Source organism: Lathyrus oleraceus, chromosome 6 (assembly GCF_024323335.1).
Source record: "Lathyrus oleraceus cultivar Zhongwan6 chromosome 6, CAAS_Psat_ZW6_1.0, whole genome shotgun sequence".
NCBI lineage: Eukaryota > Viridiplantae > Streptophyta > Magnoliopsida > Fabales > Fabaceae > Lathyrus > Lathyrus oleraceus.
The window spans coordinates 224,446,931-224,467,458 of NC_066584.1; the positions used below are offsets into that span (position 1 = coordinate 224,446,931).

General features: G+C 35.9%; 1 protein-coding gene across 1 annotated transcript; it reads right to left on the reverse strand.

Annotated features, from left to right (window-relative positions):
- Window positions 1-6,064: 6,064 nt before the first annotated feature.
- LOC127093548 (calcium-dependent protein kinase 32) lies at window positions 6,065-9,206 on the reverse strand. The gene is made up of 8 exons (XM_051032494.1): window positions 8,563-9,206; window positions 8,336-8,459; window positions 8,088-8,231; window positions 7,721-7,873; window positions 7,452-7,567; window positions 7,163-7,330; window positions 6,500-6,727; window positions 6,065-6,390 (listed from the first exon to the last, which is right to left on the reverse strand). The coding sequence occupies exons 1-8, from the start codon at window positions 9,016-9,018 to the stop codon at window positions 6,334-6,336; spliced, it is 1,446 nt and encodes a 481-aa protein (XP_050888451.1). The 5' UTR covers window positions 9,019-9,206; the 3' UTR covers window positions 6,065-6,333.
- Between the last annotated feature and the right edge of the window lie 11,322 nt (window positions 9,207-20,528).

Sequence of the window (20,528 nt, forward strand, 5' to 3'; positions counted from 1 at the left end):
AAAATTATTTTAAAAATAAAATTCATTTTTTTTTCTTTTCACGAAAAATATTATATTCGCAATTTTTGTTTCGAAAAAATTATATTTGATATTTTTTTTCAAATAAAGTTATTATTTTCTTCTAAATAAAAAAATATTTTGTATTTTTTTTAGTAAAAAAATTTAGTAGATTTTTTTTAAATAATTTTTTTAATTTTCAAAAAGGTTATTTTTTCAAATTTTCAAAATTAAAAAACTTTTATTTTCAGAAAAAGAAATTAAAAAAAATAATTTTTTATTTTTAAAATTTTTTTATTTTCGATTTCCATTTTTTTAAAATACATTTTTTTCCAGTTATTTTTATTTTTTGGAATAATTTATTTTTTAAGTTTTTTTTTTCATTTTTAGAATATAATTTTATTATTTTCGACTTTTTTATATATATTTTTTTCTTTTTTTTTTGAATATTTGTTATTTTATTTTTTATTTTTTTAATTATTTTTTGTATGTTTTTAAAATTTTAAAATAAAATATATTTTAAAACCTCATAAAAAATTTGTTTATGTTTTTAAATTTAAAAATTAATATTAATTTAAAGAAAATAAAATTAAAATTAAAGTAAATAATTTTGATTAAAATCAAAACCCATTTAAACTCAAGGATAAAGGTCCGGAAAAAAGAGCTCGGTGAATTAATTAGCTCACTTAAAATCCATGTAAGAGAACTCAAGGATGAAGGTCTGGAAAAAGAGCTCATGGATAAATTAAGAAAATTAGCTATGTATGGATTCCTCTAGAAGTAGACGTGTCACGGTATCCGACACGTGTCGATGTCCGACACTTGTATGACACGCGTAAGATACATGTTGGAAAAGTTTAAAAAAATATCGGAAAAATCAGATAAGTGTCCACTAAAAAATAATTTTTTTCTTTATATTTCGACACTCTTCGAATCAACGGTTGACACCCGAATTGTTGGAAATCCCCCAAAACCTATGGAGAATTTCAATCAATCTTGATGAACAAGATTTTTAGTACCCACACAATAACAACGAAAAGAGAAGAACAATGGAGAAAGAAAGTGTATAGAACGATGAAGGAGAAGAAGAATTAAATTCTGCAGAGTTTCTCTCTGCCCACAAACTGTGGAAAACTTGTTATTCACTTTACAACTGCAAAATACTGTGAATACAATATGTTGTGAATAGTCTATTCACCTCTATGAAAATAAGGGTTACTCCCTCTATTTATAGATTTAGGTTAACTTGGACCTCAAGGCAAAACACAAAACTATAAAAACTCAAAATTATAAAAACCCAAAATAGCTAACACTACTTAACACACTAGGTGGTTAGACACTTCCTTGCTCTGTCGAGCAACCTGCTTCTACACAAGGAATTACAATTCAACACACCACCTAATTCATTGTGTCTAAGCTATCTACACTCATCATAGCTCTTAGCTTTCTGAACACTTCGACCTGTACCCCCTTTGTCATGATGTCTGCAATCTGATTCTCAGTTCTGCAATGTTCCACAATCATCTTCCCATCTGCTACCTGCTCTCGAAGATAAGGGAACATCATCTCGATGTGCTTGCTTTGACCATGTGCTATCGGATTCTTCGCCAGATTGATAGCTGACATGTTGTCGATCTTCATGGTAATTGCTCCATGATTCTTTGCTGTTATCTCTTCGACCAAATTCACCATCCATGTTGCTTGGCATGCACAAAGAGAAGCAGCTATATATTCTGCTTTGCATGACGATAATGCCACTACTGGCTCTTTTCTCGAACTCCAAGCAACTGGTGCACCACCTAGCATAAACACATAACCAGTTGTGGATTTTCGATCCTCAGCATCACTACACCAACTTGAGTCGGTGTATCCCACTAATTTGCATTCTTTTCCTTCATCAGCTGCAGGAAACAAAATGCCATAGTCGAGAGTTCCTTTCAGATACCTTAGTATCCTCTTCGTCGCTGCTAGATGTGATACCTTTGGCTTCCGCATGAACATACTCACCATACCTACATTGTATGCTAAGTCAGGCCTTGTGTGACAAAGGTATCGAAGTGACCCAATAAGTCTTCTATATTGGGTTGGGTCGACACCATTTTCATCTGAATCCTTCGACAGTTGTAATTTGGGCTCAGATGGAGTCGAAGTTGGGTTGCAATCTTGCATCTCAAATCTCTTGAGAATTTCGCATGCATACCTTCTTTGGTGCATCATCAAACCTCTACCACTCTTGTAGAATTCGATGCCAAGGAAATATGAAATGTCACCCAGATCTGACATTTCGAATTCCTTGTTGAGATCACCTTTGAAGTCTTCGATCTCCTTCTTCCAGGTACCTGTTATCAACAAGTCATCGACATAGAGGCATAGTATAAGCAATTCACTCTTGCTTCTTCTTACATATACTCCATGTTCAGATTTGCACTTCACGAATTCCTTCTCCCTTAGAAAGCCATATATCTTCTTGTTCCAAGCTCTTGGAGCTTATTTAAGTCCGTCCAGGGCTTTATGCAGCATGTACACCTTTCTTTCTTCACCATGTTTCACAAACCCAACTGGTTGTGCAACATAAACTTCTTCTTCTAAGGGACCATTAAGGAATGCACATTTCACATCCATCTGACACATCTGCTAGTTGTTCATGTTTGCTAGACCAATAACCAACCTAATTGTTTTGATTCTAGCAACAAGTGCAAAAACTTCATCGAAGTTGATTCCTTCTTTCTGAAGAAATCCTTTCGCCACAAGTCTCGCCTTGTGTCGAGTCACTTCTCCTTTGGGATTCAACTTCACCTTGTATACCCACTTCACATCGATTGCCTTCTTATTTTGGGGCAATTCAACAAGTGACAAGTGTTGTTGACTTCGATTGACTTCAGCTCTTCATCCATTGCTTTCATCCACTTCGAATCTTTCAATGCCTCAACTGCATTGACAGGTTTGACATCTGCGTAGAAAGCATAACGTACCAGCTCACCTTCTTCATCGACCACATCATTTGATGTAATCACATTCTTGCAACCTTGCAGGCATGTGTCTCGTTCTTTGAGGTCTGCTTGTACTTGCTTCACCTCTGACTTCTTCCTGTCGAACTTCTCTTTCGACTTCACTAGCTGGTTCATCACAAAAGATTCTCACTGAATCTTTCTTGACATTCTCAGTCCAATCCCACTCCTTAAGCTCCTCTATGATCACGTCCCTGCTGATCACTACTTGCTTATTCACTGGGTCGAACAACTTATATCCTCTAGTCGAATGATATCCTATCAGGATCATCTAACTGGACTTGTCATCAAGTTTTCTTCTCAACTGATCTGGCACATGTCTATATGTTATAGATCCAAACACCCTCAGATGACTCAAGCTAGGCTTGACACCAGACCAACATTCTTCTGGCGTGATTCCTTCTAGCTTCTTCGTCGGGCATCTGTTCAGAATATATGTCGTAGTCGACATAACTTCTCCCCATAATTCTTTGGGTAGATGCTTGCCTTTCAGCATACTTCTAACCATGTTCATAATGGTTCTATTCTTCCTTTTTGCGAGTCCATTCTGCTGTGGAGTGTAGGGTGGCACCACCTCATGCACAATCCCTTCTTTCACACATAATGCATCGAAGTCTTTCGACACATATTCTCCACCACCATTAGTTCTCAATATCTTTATCTTTCGACCTCTATGTCTTTCGACCATAGATTTAAACTTGGCAAATACCTCGATCACTTCACTTTTCTTCTGGATCAGGCAAGACCATAATTTTTGACTGAAATCATCTATGAATGTAACAAAGTATTTGTTACCTCCAATCGAATCCACCTAGAGAGGACCACATACATCAGAGTATGTGACTTCAAGAATTGCTTTCGACCTGCTTCCTGCATCCTTACTGAAGTTGTTCTTATGTTGCTTTGCCTGCACACATTCTTCACACACTTTGTTTAGAATTTCGATTTCTGGTAGTCCTGAAACCATATTTCTTCTCTTCAAATCTCTGATGTCTTTGAAATTAAGATGTCCAAGTCTGTAATGCCATATCCACTCATCTCTGTTGGCTGCTGTTGTAAGGCACTTATGCTCCATCACATTTAGTTCAATCCTGAAGGTTCTATTCTGAGACATTGGAGCCTTCAAGATCAACCTTCCATTTGAGTCGAGAACTCTCATCATCTTGTCTTCAATCGACACCTTGTAGTTCTTTTCGACCAACTGCCCTATGCTGAGAAAATTACTCTTCATGCCTGGTATGTATAACACATTTGAAATTAATGACCTCTAGCCATCTTTCCCATAATCAGAATATCACCAACACCTTCAGCTGCTAGAGTGTTGTCATTTGCAAATTTCACCATGTTCTTCATTGAGGGCTTTATGTTGACAAACCAATCTTTTCATCCAGACATCTGTGATGAGCATCCTGAGTCCAAGTACCACTGGTCCTTGAATCTCTCCTCTTCTCTTGTTCTGACCATCAACAACGTCTCTTCTTCTTCATGTTTCTCCAGCTTTGCATAAGTTTCTTGATTCTTATGCTTTTCTGGACAATCACTAGAATAGTGACCATAATTCTGACAATTGTAATACTGAATGTGACTCTTGTCTGGCTTTTGACCACCACCTCTTCCTCTACCTGCAACACCACCTCTTTGGTTTCCTTGGTTCCAGGGTTTTCTCTGATTCGACGAGTTTCCTTCTTGCTTATTTCGACCAGTCGAATTGTTGTAACCTCCTTTGCCTTTGTTGTCATTCCAGCTTCCTTTGCCTTTTCTTTCTTTTGTTGATTGAGCCTGCAAAGCCATATCACTCTTCGACTTTCTTGCAGCTCTTTCAGCCATTCTTTGTTCATGAGATTCAAGCGTCCCTTGAAGCTCTTCCTTTGTCAATTTTGACAAATCTTTCGATTCTTTTATGGCTACTACCACGTGGTCGAACTTTGGAGCCAACGACCTTAAGATCTTTCCAACAATAGATCGTGATGTCAACACTTCTCCACATACCTTGATTTGATTCACCAGTTTCGTAACCTTGGTGAAGAAATCAGTTATGCTTTCATTGTCTCCCATCTGAAGCAATTCATTCATTCTTTTGTGAGTTTGTAACCTCACCTCTTTCACCTTCTCTGCGCCTCCAAACGATTTCTCCAGAATTTTCCATGCTTCTTTCGCTGACTCTGCATGACTAACCTTTTCAAAATTATCTGCATCAACACATTGATGGATTATAAAGAGAGCTTTATAATCTTTCTTCTTCAATTCTTTATGTGCAACCTTTTCTTGATCTGTCGCGGCTTCTGCAAAAGTTGTTACTCCTTCCTTCACAAGATCCCAAAGATCTTAATAACAGAATACAATCTTTATCTGCTTGCACCAATTCTCATAATTGTTGTTCTTGAGAATCGGAAGATTTGCTGAAAAATACCCGTTTGGATGCTTCGTTGCCATGGTGATTTTCTTCCCACGAATCGGTTAAATCGGAGCTCTGATACCAGATGTTGGAAATCCCCCAAAACCTATGGAGAATTTCAATCAATCTTGATGAACAAGATTGTTATTACCCACACAATAACAATGAAAAGAGGAGAACAATGGAGAAAGAAAGTGTATAAAACGATGAAGGAGAAGAAGAATTAAATTATGCAGAATTTCTCTTTGCCCACAAATTGTGGAAAACTTGTTATTCACTTTGCAACTGCAAAATACTGTGAATACAATATCTTATGAATACTCTATTCACCTCTATATGAAAATAAGAGTTACTCCCTCTATTTATAAATTTAGGTTAACTTGGACCTCAAGCCAAAGCCCAAAACTATAAAAACCCAAAATTATAAAAGTCCAAAATAGTTACCACTACTTAACACACTAGATAGTTGGACACTTCCTTGCTTTATCGAACAACCTACTTCGACACAATGAATTACAATTCAACACGAATGACATTCATAACACATATGTTAGATAATTCAGACAAGTGTTTCAAACAAAAATTTATTTTTTTCTTTGCTTATATTTTGGACAAATCTCACAAATTTAGAATTGTTAAACTTATATTTAAATAATGCTATTAATAAAGAATTAAATATATTAATTTTGATTAGAATATTTTCAAATTTTTTTAATCATAGATTGATAGATAAAACTGAAATACTCTATTATATATAACAGTGTCGATGTCCTATATTTTGACATCATGGACGTCGAAGTGTCCGTGTCGGAATCACTTCATAGAAAATTAGCCATTTTCTGAAGTCATGTTAAATTTTATTGATGCCTCCTTCATCAGTTTCAGACTTAGACTGGTAAACCTCTCCGGCTAATACTGCCTTGATGCTTTTCTCTAATATGTTACATCCTTCATCATTGCAGCAAATTCTATATAACTTATTTTTCCATCCTGCAATTTTATGAAGAAATAAATCAGAATGTTCCCAAATGCGAAATAAAATAACGCAAAAACAAACATTCATTGAAAACTCTGACCAAAAGTGAAAGATAGTACTAACCTTGTCTGTGTCCACATCATGCATAATTGCATTAATTACTTCACTGTTTTTGTCAATCTCATCAGCTAATGCATTACATAACTCCTCAAGTTCAATATACCCAGATTCGTTTTTATCAAAAAATTGGAATGCTCTAAGGAGGTGTTCATCATGGGATATATTTCTGAGATGAATAGAAATGGCGACAAACTCTCCAAAATCTAGGTAACCATCTTTGTCTACATCGCTCTGTAAAAGCAGCTCCCAAAGATTAGAAGTTGAAGAGACACATCTTAAAGGATATGTAAACAGGAAAAAGAACTGTGAGAATTAAGATTGTCTGCTTGTGACAAATTATTAGTTCAACAATGACTACTATGAAACATGCCTATGCTGATATATATGAACCAATACACTCCTAAAGGGACTATTTGTATTGACTTATATGAATTTACCTATCGGCATAAATAATTTTCGAGAGAGCTTATGAAAACAGTTTATGACATGTCTAAAAATTGTTTTCAGCTTATTTTCATAGGCTCTAGAGAATAGCTTATAGCTAATATAAAAACAGTTTTGTTATAAAATAGCTTATCTTATTTTTTTTATAAAATAGCTTACACATAAGCATTTCTATGATAAGTGCTTATGCTATAAACACTTAATTAAAGGGAATACACTCACTGCTTCCATAAGTATTTGGATAGCTGCATCAGGAATTTGGTGGCCTAGCTTTTGCAACCCTACTCGAAGATCGTCAATGTTAATTTTTCCATTATTTTTTGTGTCCATCACATGGAATCCCTCTTTAATTCCAGAAACTTCTTCTACAGACAAATGATCTGCAATCACCTGCTCACATAAAAGTCAAATAAAACAAAATAAAAAAAATTACCAAAATAGAAGGGTCATAAATGGAAAATGTTTTAGAAATCATTTTCCACGAGATATTCAAGCATTAATGAAACATTACCATCAATGCTGTTTCCTTAAGTTTGTTCATTACTGAAAATTGAATCAGCCTTGCTCTAACGGTTTCTCCTAATGCAACATCAGGAGCTGTCCTTGCATTCTGCAACCATGGATGATCTGCATTTAGTTAACAAGAACTGTTAACATTCCCACATTTCAATATTTCAACTTTTTGGTAGACAAAAATGTTCATCAGATAAGCAGAAAATATTCCATGCAATTCTGTTTTATTACCTACCTAAGCATTCAATTATATAAACTCCATATTACCTAACACTTCCTGTGCAGTAAGCCGGCGCTTAGGATCAGGATCAAGCATCTTCTTAACAAGGTCTTTTGCATTATCAGAAACCTTTGGCCATGGCTCCCTTTTGAAGTCAAGAACTGACCGTATAATTGCTTGAGCAACTCCCTGCTCCGTTTCTGCATTTTAAGAAATAGAAGATTTAAAAAATCAAATTTATAACGCATAAGAAAGATCATGGTAAATTATTTTCTGACAACAAGACCCTTCCAAATAGGTTATAGTAGCAAAAAAATCATGCGAGTCCCACAGTGACCAACATGTATATTTTGGGCTATTTAAGATTTCTGAATCACAAAGGCCAAATACAACATTGAAAAGACAAAAACGAACCTGCCCAAAAGGGAGGGACACCACAAAGTAAGATGTAAAGAATGACTCCAGCACTCCAGATATCAACTTCAGGGCCATAATTTCTTTTTAAAACTTCAGGGGCTATGTAATATGTACTTCCAACTATCTCATTAAATCTTTCACCTGCAGAGAAGAGAATGAGAAACTTCAGTTAACTGTATATGAATACGAAGATGAAGCTTCAGGCAACAACATCAACTGATTCTACAACTAGTAAAAAGCATTACCTGGTTCAAAGAAAGTTGACAAACCAAAGTCAATAGCCTTCAAAGGTGAGGTTTCCTTCTTGCCAGCAAATAAAAAGTTCTCGGGTTTAAGATCCCGATGCATCACACCATGTTTGTGGCACATCTAAAACACAAGAAAAAAAATATGAAACATAATTAGTAACTATAGTTAAAAAATTGAAAAGAAAAACAGAGAATTAAGAGTTTCTAAGAATGTCGATGATGACCTGAACAACTTCCACGATGGTCTTGATGACAGAAGCTGCGGCGCGTTCTGTGTAATGTCCTCTAGCAACGATTCGATCGAAAAGCGCATCACCTTCACAGAATTCCATTAAAAGATGAACGTGATCGTCGTCTTCATGAATATCCTCCAAGGAAGCGATGTTAGGGTGTTTAGGTAAATGCCTCAAGATAGCAACCTCTCTTCTCACATCTTCAATAAGAGTAGCTGTTTTAAGCTTATTCTTGGAAATCGACTTGCACGCAAGTTCCTCTCCCGTAATTTTGTCTTTGCAAAAGTATATAGTTCTAAATTCTACTCTTGCTAGTTCCCTCCCTAACTCGTATCTAGACCTAATCCCTTTTTCCGTTGGCCTTATTAGCACCACCAGTTTTTGGGGTTTCTCCTTTCGTTTTTGTTTCTTGATCATACGGCATAGATATGCCCAGCAATTTTCCATCTAGTGGTTTCAAATTACAACAAATGTGATGAAGTAAAGACAACTATGATGGCAGTGGAAGAAACAAGATTTAAGGGATGAATCACTTGAATGTGAAAGGAAAGAAGGAGATGGTCAAAGACGATGACGACCAAAAACACCTCAAGTCCATGGTCTATTTCTTGATTTTTTTTTAATGCTTACCCTATTTCTAAAATTTTATTCCGAACCTATTCATTTAAGGGAGGAATTTTTTTTAGGCCGAGTCCCTTCTTTCCAAAAAAAAAGTTTCATGAACTCGTCCCTTCAATGAGCGAGTACCCTCTAAAAACAGGGTATTTTGAGGAAGAAATTTCAGAAATTGAGCAAGATAGTAAAAAAATCCTATTTCTTTCCTTCTCTTTGTTTTTATCTTTACATTTTTCACCTTTCTCGATAACAAAGAAGAAAAGGTCCAACGAAATCCTAATTTCACTGGGAGTTTCCCTGGGCAATTAGGGGTGTTCACACGTATGAACCCACCCGTGCGAATTCACTCACTCAAGATATGTCCACCCTTATTTTTATCATATCCAATTATGCATCCAATTCGAACCTATCCATTTATATTGGTGTTTTAAAAGCTAGATTGAATTAGTCATTTCAACATGATCGAAAATCGGAGTTGAATCAGGTCTAATTAATTTTTTTAACTGTAAATGGATCAAAATCAAAGTTTCAAATTAAATCTTTCAAAACGGTTCGAACCAAAACATCAGAGTCAATTTTATAAACCCGCTCAACTCAAAAAAATACATCTAATTAATCATTTTAAAAAAAAAATAATATTCAATATTAAAACTTAAAACACTCCCCAAATAAAAAAAAAGAATTCTTTATTTTTTTTACGATTGTAGCGAAAAGTTCATGACCATCAAGTTATGGATAAGTTTGACATCAATAAAGCAAGAGTCGTCATCGCACTCTTATTGTTTCCAAAGGAAACAGGAAAAGTACGAACAAAAACCAAAGATAAGAAGTTTTCAAATAAAAACTAATAAAATGTCAGAGATTACAGGTAAGGGGGTTGGTTATACAGAGGGAAAGTGTTAGCATCCAAAGTGTCCTAGGTACTCTTAGGGAGCCCTTTTTTATGTGTGCATATATGTTTGGTATAAAAGATGTTTGAGAAAAATAAAGTGTGAGGATAAAAAAAGAATTCATTGATTATATTTTTGTGTTTGACAAGACCTTCGGACTTGTGCTCACGTACTAACATAAAAATGAGGGATCAAAACATCGTAGTTCGTGGTAACAATTTCAAAGTTGGTGAATTGTTTTTAACAAAAGTTTAGTTGAAAAGGCACAAAGGGCCAAAAATTTGAATGAAGTTATTAGTTCTTTTTGTATTTTTAAAATTTAAGTCAATATGATTAAGTTTATTAACAAGTTTGATTTAAGAAAGAGTTTGTAAATTCATTGGCATAAGGTCAAAGTTTTTAATTATTAAAACATGTCTAAGTTTGAAATCCCAAGCAAAAAAGGTTTTTGAAAAGAGGGGGAGATTTTGAAATTTAAGAAGTGGGAGGAGATGAAGAGGATATCCTAAGCATGAAATTAAAAGTTAATAGTGGAAAAGATCTGACCAATGAGATGCAATCCAACAGACAAGAATGTCATATAGAAAACTCATTTTCCCTTTGGACTTTGAATCAAGCAATAATCAATAAGCAATTAGCCACATCCATACATCATGAAGATCAAGGCATCAAATAAATATAGCCACCTCCAAGCAAGCAATTCCCATAGCTAACAGCCTTCTTTGTCTTCTCATGTATCAGATGAAATATTCCTTTATTAACTCAAAGCAAAGCATCAGACACAAGGTCAAAATAACAATTAGCACCAAGACAGAGTAGCAGATGAATTCAAATAAGATCCCAAGGCTTGCACCATATGAATGCTTAATTCACAATAGCTTGGTCTCAAAATGTTGGCATTGACCAAGTCCTTTTTTGCACAAGGAATGTTGCATAGTTCTAAATCCAAGAGTTCATATCAAGATCAACAGTCCACCAAACATTTTTTAGGGTTTTTGTTGTTATTAAGTATTTTAAGGTCCACAACAAAACCAAAATGCACAAATAACATATACAATCACAAGATATGGGTCAAATGACCAAAGAGAAAATGATATAAACATAAACAAGTTAAATGGAATGTAAATGACAGTGAATGATAAATGACTGAAATTTAAATTGCATAAAGTAAATGACTTGAAAATAAAGCAGTATTAATAAGAGTTAGTCAAATGTTGGTCAAAAGTTAGTCAAGGGTTAGTGGTGTTTTTTAATTGATTAAGTCATTCTTTGGAGAACACTCAACCATCCATTCACAAGTATGAATCCTTAAACCAAGACATCTTCCATGAGAAGGGCTCCAACTTGGATAATTCAACAAGTATGCCACTAGCTCTCATGAAAGAAAAAAAGGTCAAGTTTACACACAATACCATGAAAAATGGGAGACTTACAATCTCACTTACTAGAATTCTATGCCTTTAAGGTCAAATTTAGCTTTATGTTAAGCAATCGTAATTGGACTTATGTAGAAGTCACAACTATTTAAGGTCGGGCAATAAAAATTTAGGTGTTAATGCATGTTAGAGATTTGGTATGAATAACCAAACTCCTAAAACATACCACACACCAAAAGAAAAGATCAATAGGGAAGGACATATCTCAGTCATACTTGTATTGGTTCATCTGACACAAGGTCATTGATGAATCAATTAGCCTTAAAACATTAGAGATTATATTGGTCAAATGAGGGAATGAGAAAGAATAGGGATGAAGATGAAGAGGGAGGGGAAGATAGAAACACAAATTGACCAAGGGAGGATTTTCATCAAATCAAAATCATTCATTCATTTTGGGAGATGAAATGTACATTTCATCAATCCCCTAAATCCAATGGTTTTGATCCAACAAAAGTCAAATCAACCTTGACTAAGGTCCAAACAGATAGTCCAACATCACAAAGACAATAAAAATGTCTCAACATAATTCTTAAATATTTAATCAATTAAAAACTCAATTAAAAGTGAATTAAAATATATTTTTATTTGGTCAAAACCTAAAATCTCTTCAAACACCAAATAAATGGCCAAGAGATTTATCCGAGGTCAAACAAGGTCAAAGGATCTTAGACAAAAAAATTCACTATTTTTGCAAAGTCATAAGTATTTTTAAATAATTAAAAATATGCACAAAAACATTTAATTCAAAAAAAATATCAAAATTAATCCAAAAAATAATTTTATTTCAGAATATGGAAGATAAAAATATTCAAAGATTTTTGGTGAAAGTCCCATATTTTTTGGATTAAAAATGAAATTAATATGAATTAAACAAAATAAAAGGATTAAATGAAAATTCAGAAAATAAAAAGAAATTAGAAAAAACAAGGACCGTCAGATCTCCCTCATTAATTGAGGTGGCAAATTTGATGGCCACACGCGCGCGTTCCATGGTGGTCTTGAGTCAACGTGTTGTACGCGTGGCAATTCAAACCAAAGGTCCAGATTAGAACATCCAAACATGATCAGATTGCCAGGAGGTGTGTCAGCACACCACCGGAGCTAGGGCTCCGATCATCTTCTCCGGTGACTTCCACCGGACTGGTCCAACTTCATCTCGATGGAAAATGAAAAACAAGGACACTATTTCAAAGAAAAAATGCTCAGGATCACGAATCTGGCCTCCATTTTCTCCAATTTCAAGTATATAAAAAGATATAGAGATTTGAATTTTGAGGATCATGAACTGAGTTACTTCGATTTGACCTCAAAGCAATTCAATCTTGTTACCTACATTGGTAGGACTTCAGCCAACCAAAAATCAAAGAGAATGGCGAAGAATTAAGAGAGAATCGAAGAGATGAAGTTTCTAAAAATTCACCTTCGAGGGAGCTTGGATCTTGCTTGATCGCTTCCAATTGGCCTTGGCTTGACTTCAGAAGCTAGCAGAAGTTGAATTGGATCAAGGAAAGGCTTGGATTCTTGGAGTTTAAACTTCAAAACTGAAGTGAAATTGAAACTCGATTTTCAATTGAAAACCTTCAAGTTTGTCCTCTAATGGTGAGGGTTAGCATTGCAGGTTCAAAGCTTGGGAAAGGTGTCCATATTTCTAACCATGAGGGGTCTTATTTATAGGCTATGCAATTGGTTTTCACACCCTTCCAAAAATTGGCCAAAAATAGAAATCTCTCTTGCATGGATGCATGGGCGTGTGATAGGCCCATGGAATGATGTAATCAGGTCCAAATTTTCTCATGTGCAATGTTGCAAGTGTGTCATGTGATCATGCAATGGAAATTGGAATGTGAACATGAAATTTATCCAAATGAAGCTTTGTGAAGAACATGTGCGCAAGTCCTCCAATTCTTGTCCAAATGAGATGATATTGGATGTTTTGGTAAGGTGGGATCAAGGGGAACAATGTTCATGTTGAACACTTTTCCATTTGAAGCTTGGATCATGATGAATTTTGATGTGGAAGTTTGGAAAATCAAACATATTTGAAAATTTTCTAAGTACCAGGTCAAATGTTCACTTCTTCCACCTTGAATAACTTTTGCTATGGGTTTCAAATGGAAAAATTTCCTTCATAAAAGTTGTATCTCTTTCAAACCTCTTCAATTTGGTAACAAATTTGACCTCATTTGGATTTTTCATGAAGGAGTTATTCATTTTAGAAGTTGAGGAAAATCCCTTGGTCAATGGTAATGACCCCAAATGACCTATAATGTTTCCTCTTGGCACATGCCCTTGCAAGTTGAATTTGAATTTTTTCCAAGAATAAAAGTTGGAGAGGAAATCTTTAATTTGATCATGAAACTTGAATAGCCTTAATCTCATAAACATTGAGCAAGTTATGGTCCTTGGAAGTTTACCTCCTAACTAGGGTTCAGACAAAATGACCTATACTCTTTCACCATAAAAAATAACTTTCCAAGCAAAACTAGATCTTGACCTAAACATGAAAGTTGTTTGGAATGTCATAAGGAGTAAAGTTTCTCTTAGAATCATTTTCATATGACAAACAATGTAGGATATAGGGTCTAGTGAACCCCAGTTTTGACTAGTTGACTTTCTCTGGTCAACCACCATGAACCAACTTGCAAACTTGAAGTTCCTTTGATCTATGAGACTTATGGAGTATCATATATGTATAATATGATGTAATATGAAGTACCCTTTGATATTTTGGACCAATTATTGAATAAACTTGTTGAAGAAGTCACACAAAATACCCAGATGAATTAGGGTTTCCAAAGCTAACAAGCTTCAAACTCTTGATGATTTCTTAATCCAAATGATAAATGAAGAACATGGAGATCCATATATGATGTATAGAACCATAGTGAACGATCTCTTGATTGATCTCTTTGCACTGAGGGTCTCAAACCCTAGTTGTGAGTTTGATGAGGCACTGGTGGATGCACACACAACCTACAAATGAAACAAAGCTATACATAGACATATTTTTGGTATTTTGGTTAGTAGGAAAAGAAAAAAAAGTATGATACAATCAAATGTGATTGGTGCTCTCTCCCAATGCAACCCAATGAATGAGGGATAAGGAGGATGCCAAGGTGTGATCCCAAAGCCAATGCATATAATGAGATAGCATGAGGGATCTTAGGGTCAAAATTGGCGTCTTACAGCTGCCCCTATTTAAGGACATTCTAACTGAGGATGTGAAGGTTAAAATCTTTGTATCAACTCAGTATAATGGACTTAAATAACAACATATAAAAATAAATTTTGGTCCCTAAGAGACCTCATGATGCATATGATATGAATGTTAAAATAATCTCCATGGGGAATACGTTACCACAAAAGAAAAGAATCTGGAGAGACTGAAAGTCCACAGGAGCATACTGCATTCCATAAGGAAAAGTCACTAGGGAGACAGAGACTCTAGGGGATAAAAGTTATGTGTAAACCAGGCTACGACTTGAAAACTGCTGGAGACACGAGGGGAATTTCCATGAAAATAAATCAATGGAAGGACTCGGTCGGGGATAAGGGAAAAACTGCAGGGGAAATGGGTAAATCGGAATGAAGCTGAAATACTCAGGCCAAATAGGAAAAGGAGATTCCACTGAGGGAATACACACTCAAACTCAACTGGGGAAGAATGATCTTCAACACAGGAGTACCAAAGATTATCTATTACCAGTTATTGGGTAGGAAGATAATATACTCTGACAGAGGGACATCCGTTACCGGTTAGGGTAAACATATCAAGGATGACTCGTTGATAAAAAAGAGGTGTATTCGTTACCGATTACTGGGTAAGAATAACCTGCTGAGGAAAAATATCAAATAGGATTTATAACTACCGGTTATTGGGTAGAAGACCAAAGAAAGAATATCTGTCACCAGTTAAAGTGAACATATCAAGGATAGACTCAGAGGAAGAATATCAGTCATCGGTTAGGATGAACATATCAAGGATAGACTTCCAAAGACAGAATATCTATCACCGGTAAGGATTCACATATCAAGGATAGACACGGAGGGGAAAGTAGGATTTACAGCTACCGGTTACTGGGCAGAAGATCGCAAAGAGGAGAAAATCCGTCATCGGTTAAGATGAACATATCCAGGATTAACTCTCTAGGGAATAAAAGCAGGGATTACAACTACCTTTTTACTAGGTAGAAAACCACAAAGGAAGAATATATGTCATCGGTTAGGATGAACATGTCAAGGATATATTGCCTGGGGAAACATGAAAATGAATTCGCTGGGGAAAACAAAGGAAGTAGATTACTTTTATCGGGTATTAGGAAAAAGCAATGTACTCAAAAAAAATCGAGAAGAATATTACCAGTTACCGGATAATAGACTCTCAGGGGACCAAAATATCCATCTAGGTAGTAACAAAGACTCAACCCAATGAGGATATAACTCAAGGGGAGTGGTCTCATCCAAATAATTAACTGGGGAGGAAACTGAAATAATGGTCATCCACGAGGAAATAACTCAGTGGGGAATGAGAAAGGTTAAACTCTTTCTGCTTAAGAGGCTGACACTCTACAATTGAAGGAGGACAAACACACCAAATCTGCACGGGTAAATAATATCACTGAAGCAGTGGATCAGAATAAAGGAATCAAATGCATAATGAACTATCTGATGTTGTGTTTTATGCATGAATATATATGTATATGATTTATGATTATGCTGACAAAATTGCACAAAGGATACAAATATCAAAGATTTGAATCATTGTTGCAACACTCAGCTAATCTCAACAAGATGGAAACACCAACTGGAGAAAAATGATGAAAATAACTCATCTAGCTCTGAATAACTCAAATCCGGCTGGGGAAGTCATGGAGAAAATGCTTCCAATCCATCACGACAAACTCTGTGGAGAAAGAGAGCACTGTTGAAGGATAAACAAGCATGCTGAGGATTTAGAGAAAAGATTTGTTAAGGATCCAAGTTGTCAATTCTGCGGGGAATTTTAGGTCAACACCATATCAAATGGGAGACAACCCTGCAAGCGACCAAACCAAAATACTGCTCAAAATCCAAAACTGTTGAGAACGAGGGATCTTCAATATCTGAAGATAAACTCCGTAGGGGAATACAGGAAGTAAAACTCTGCATGGGGATCTAAGCAAAATGTTGAGGATGCTATGACCAAGACCGTTGCATTCCTAAAAAATCCTCAATTTCCTTTAGGAAATTGTGAAATAAACCAATTCCAAGGAAAAGATAACCGGATCCAATGAACTTCCGAAGTTATACAACATAAATATGCTAATGGAAACCAAATAAAGGTTCTAGATCTCCGAAGTCACAAACTGGAGGATATCAAAAGGAGTATCGCAGCTATGGAATATGGATTTGCAGAAGGGACCTATCATCAACTCAACTCTACTAGGGATGATAAATTACTCGGGGAGAAACTTATCAACCAATTTGGGGATGAATGACGAACTGTTAGGGAAAAGTTACTAAACCATACCGCTTGGGGAAGACCAACAAGGCTTCACACTTCAAGACTTACCTATTCTCAGATTGTTGTTGACACTCCTTACTGAAATCGATTATTCTTAAAGTGATTGTTTTTATTATTATTTAAGAAAATTAATTTATTTCAAAATTATCATCATACAAATTCAATTTTATTTAGCGGAAACAAATAAGAGTAGAAACAATTGGATAAAAGCTCAACTTTATTTAATAGAATGGTAGTTTGTAAATGACAGGACTCCATGGATCTTTACAAAGTTGAAAATGGTAATTTACATGGAAAAAGGGCTACATTGAATATAATGATCATTACTCTCCCTACCAACTTCAATATCCATTGTGCTCTTGGCTTCAGTTAAGAATAATGAATCAGAACCAAACGACCTGCTCAAAACTGTTTCCACGACTAAGACCAACCGGATGCAGTTACTTGCCATAATCCCTAATTTTTGCCTAGATTGCCCGAAGGTGGGGTATTCAATCTACCGGGGTAAGTTTCTATTTTATGTCTCTAACTTTTGCCTGGACCGCCCTTTTTTTCAATCCACCGAGACACTCATTTTTGCCTAAGTCGCCTTTTTGGGTTTTCAACTTAGCGAGTTGTTCTTTTTTTTAGGCGAAGTATTTCTTGACTGCATCGGCATTCACAGGGCGAGTGAACTCTTCACCATCCATAGTTGCAAGAATCAAAGCACCGCCTGAAAAGGCTCTCTTCACAACATATGTGCCTTCATAATTAGGAGTCCATTTTCCCCTAGTATCAGGTTTGAAAGATAGAATCTTCTTGAGCACGAGGTCACCTTCTCTAAATACACGAGGTTTGACCTTCTTATCAAAAGATTTCTTCATTATTTGCTGATATAACTGGCCATGACACATGGCAGTCAATCTCTTCTCTTCAATCAAATTCAACTGACCCTATCTGGTTTGGCACCATTCAGCTTCTGTTAACTTGGTTTCCAATAGGACACGCAATGACGGGATCTCAACCTCTATTGGGAGCACAACTTCGATGCCATAAACAAGAGAGAAAGGAGTTGCCCTCGTTGAAGTGCGGACAAATGTACAATACCCATACAAAGCAAATGGGAGCATCTCATGCCAATCTTTGTATGTTACAACCATATTCTGAATGATCTTCTTGATGTTCTTATTTGCAGCTTCAACAACCTCATTCATCTTGGGTTTGTAGGGAGAAGAATTATGATGTGCAATCTTGAAGTCTTTGCAAAGAGCTTCCACCATATTATTGTTCAAGTTCGATCCATTATCAATAATAATCTTACTTGGCACACCATATCGGCATATAATCTGATTCTTGATAAACCTTACAACAACTTGCTTGGTTACATTTTCATACGATGTCGCTTCAACCCACTTTGTGAAGTAATCAATAGCCACCAGAATGAAATGATGTTCGTTTGAAGCTTTTGGCTCAATCATACCAATCATATCAATTCCCCACATGGAGAAGGGCCATGGAGAGGAAATGACATTCAACAGTGTCGGAGGAACATGAATCTTATCTGTATAAGTTTGACACTTGTGGCATTTCTTCACAAACTTGCAACAGTCTGATTCCATTGTCAGCCAATAGTAATCTGCTCTCAACATCTTCTTCGCCATAGCATGTCCATTGGAATGAGTACCAAAGGAACCTTCATGGACTTCAGTCATCAATAAGTCTTCTTCGTGTCTATCCATGCATCTGAGTAGAACCATATCGAAGTTTCTCTTATAAAGCACATCACCATTCAAGTAGAAATTGCCATCTAATCTTCTCAAAGTCTTCTTATCTTTAAAATATGCCCCAGGCGGGTAAGTCTGACTTTGGAGGAAACATTAAATATCAAAATACCATGGCTTTTCATCTTTGACTTCTTCAACAACAAACACATGAGTTGGCCTATCAAGATGCATCACAGTCAAATTAGGAACTTCATTCCAAAATTTCACCACAATCATGGAAGCCAATGTTGCAAGAGCATTTGCCATCCGGTTTTCATCTCGAGGGATATGATGAAACTCAACCTTTGTAAAGAAATTTGAAATCCTCCTGCATAATCTCTATATGGTATTAAACTGGGTTGATTTGTCTCCCATTCACCTTTGATCTGAGTCACAACCAAAGATGAATCTCCATACACGTCAAGATACTTAATTCTGAAATCAATGGCCTCTTCAAGCCCCATAATGTAAGCTTCATACTCAACCATATTGTTTGTACACTTGAAATTCAATCTAGCTGTAAATGGAAAATGAGTGCCTTGAGGAGTAATAATCACTGCCCCAATGCCATTACCATCAGAATTAACAGCTCCATTAAATACCATGCCCCAACGGGAACCAGGCTTTGGACCTTCTTCAAGCAATGGTTCATCACAATCTTTCATCTTCAAGTACAAAATCTCTTCATCAGGGAAATCAAACTGCATTGACTAGTAATCTTCAATCAGTTGGTGAGCCAAATGGTCAGCCAAGGCACTACCCTTAATTGCTTTTTGAGATCGATATTCAATATCATACTTGGATAACAACATCTGCCAATGGGCCATCCTCCAAGTTAAAGCAGACTCCTCAAAAATGTACTTGATTGGATCCATTTTGGATATCAACCAAGTAGTATGATTCAACATATATTGGCGCAGACGCTTAGTAGCCCAAGCCAATGAGCAACAAGTTTTTTCAAGCATAGAATACAGAGTCTCACAGTCGGTGAATTTCTTACTGAGGTAGTAAATTATAGACTCTTTCTTTCCAGATTCATCTTGCTGACCAAGAACACAACCCATACTCTCATCAAGCATAGTCAAATACATGATCAACGGTCTTCCTTCAACAGGCGGAGACAGAACCAGAGGCTCAAGCAGATGCTCTTTGATACTATCAAAATCTTTTTGGCAATCTTCGGTCCAATCACAAGACTGGTCTTTTTGAAGAAGCTTGAATTTAGGTGCACATGTGGCAGTCATATGCGATATAAATCTCGAGATATAGTTAAAGCGGCCGAGAAAACCTCTTACTTGCTTCTCAGTTTTGGGCGCATGCATCTCTTGTGTTGCTTTGACCTTGGCAGGATCAACTTCAATACCCTTCTCACTGACAATAAAGCCCAACAACTTACCAGAACGAACACCAAAAGTACACTTATTGGGATTCAAGCGGAGTTTGTACTTCCTCAAACGCTGGAATAACTTCAATAAATGCTCAACATGTTCTTCTTCATCACTTGATTTGTAAGTCATATCATCAACATAAACTTCAATCTCTTTATGCATCATATCATGAAAAAGAGTGGTCATAGCTCGCTGGTACGTTGCACCAACATTCTTTAAACCGAAAGGCATCACTCTATAACAGAATGTTCCCTAGGGTGTAATGAATATGGTCTTCTCCATATCTTCATGTGCCATCTTGATTTTATTATAACCGGAAAATCCATCCATAAATGAAAAGACTTTGAATTTAGTTATATTGTCTATCAACATATCAATGT

What these genes read in the sequence shown, in the direction of transcription:
- LOC127093548 (XM_051032494.1), bottom strand. Translation starts at nt 9,018, where the DNA reads ATGGAAAATTGCTGGGCATATCTATGCCGTATGATCAAGAAACAAAAA. An exon ending in CCATCGTGGAAGTTGTTCAG is followed by an intron (nt 8,460 to 8,562) that starts GTCATCATCGAC and finishes CTTGTGTTTTAG; the next exon opens with ATGTGCCACAAACATGGTGT. An exon ending in TTAAGGAAACAGCATTGATG is followed by an intron (nt 7,331 to 7,451) that starts GTAATGTTTCAT and finishes TTATGTGAGCAG; the next exon opens with GTGATTGCAGATCATTTGTC.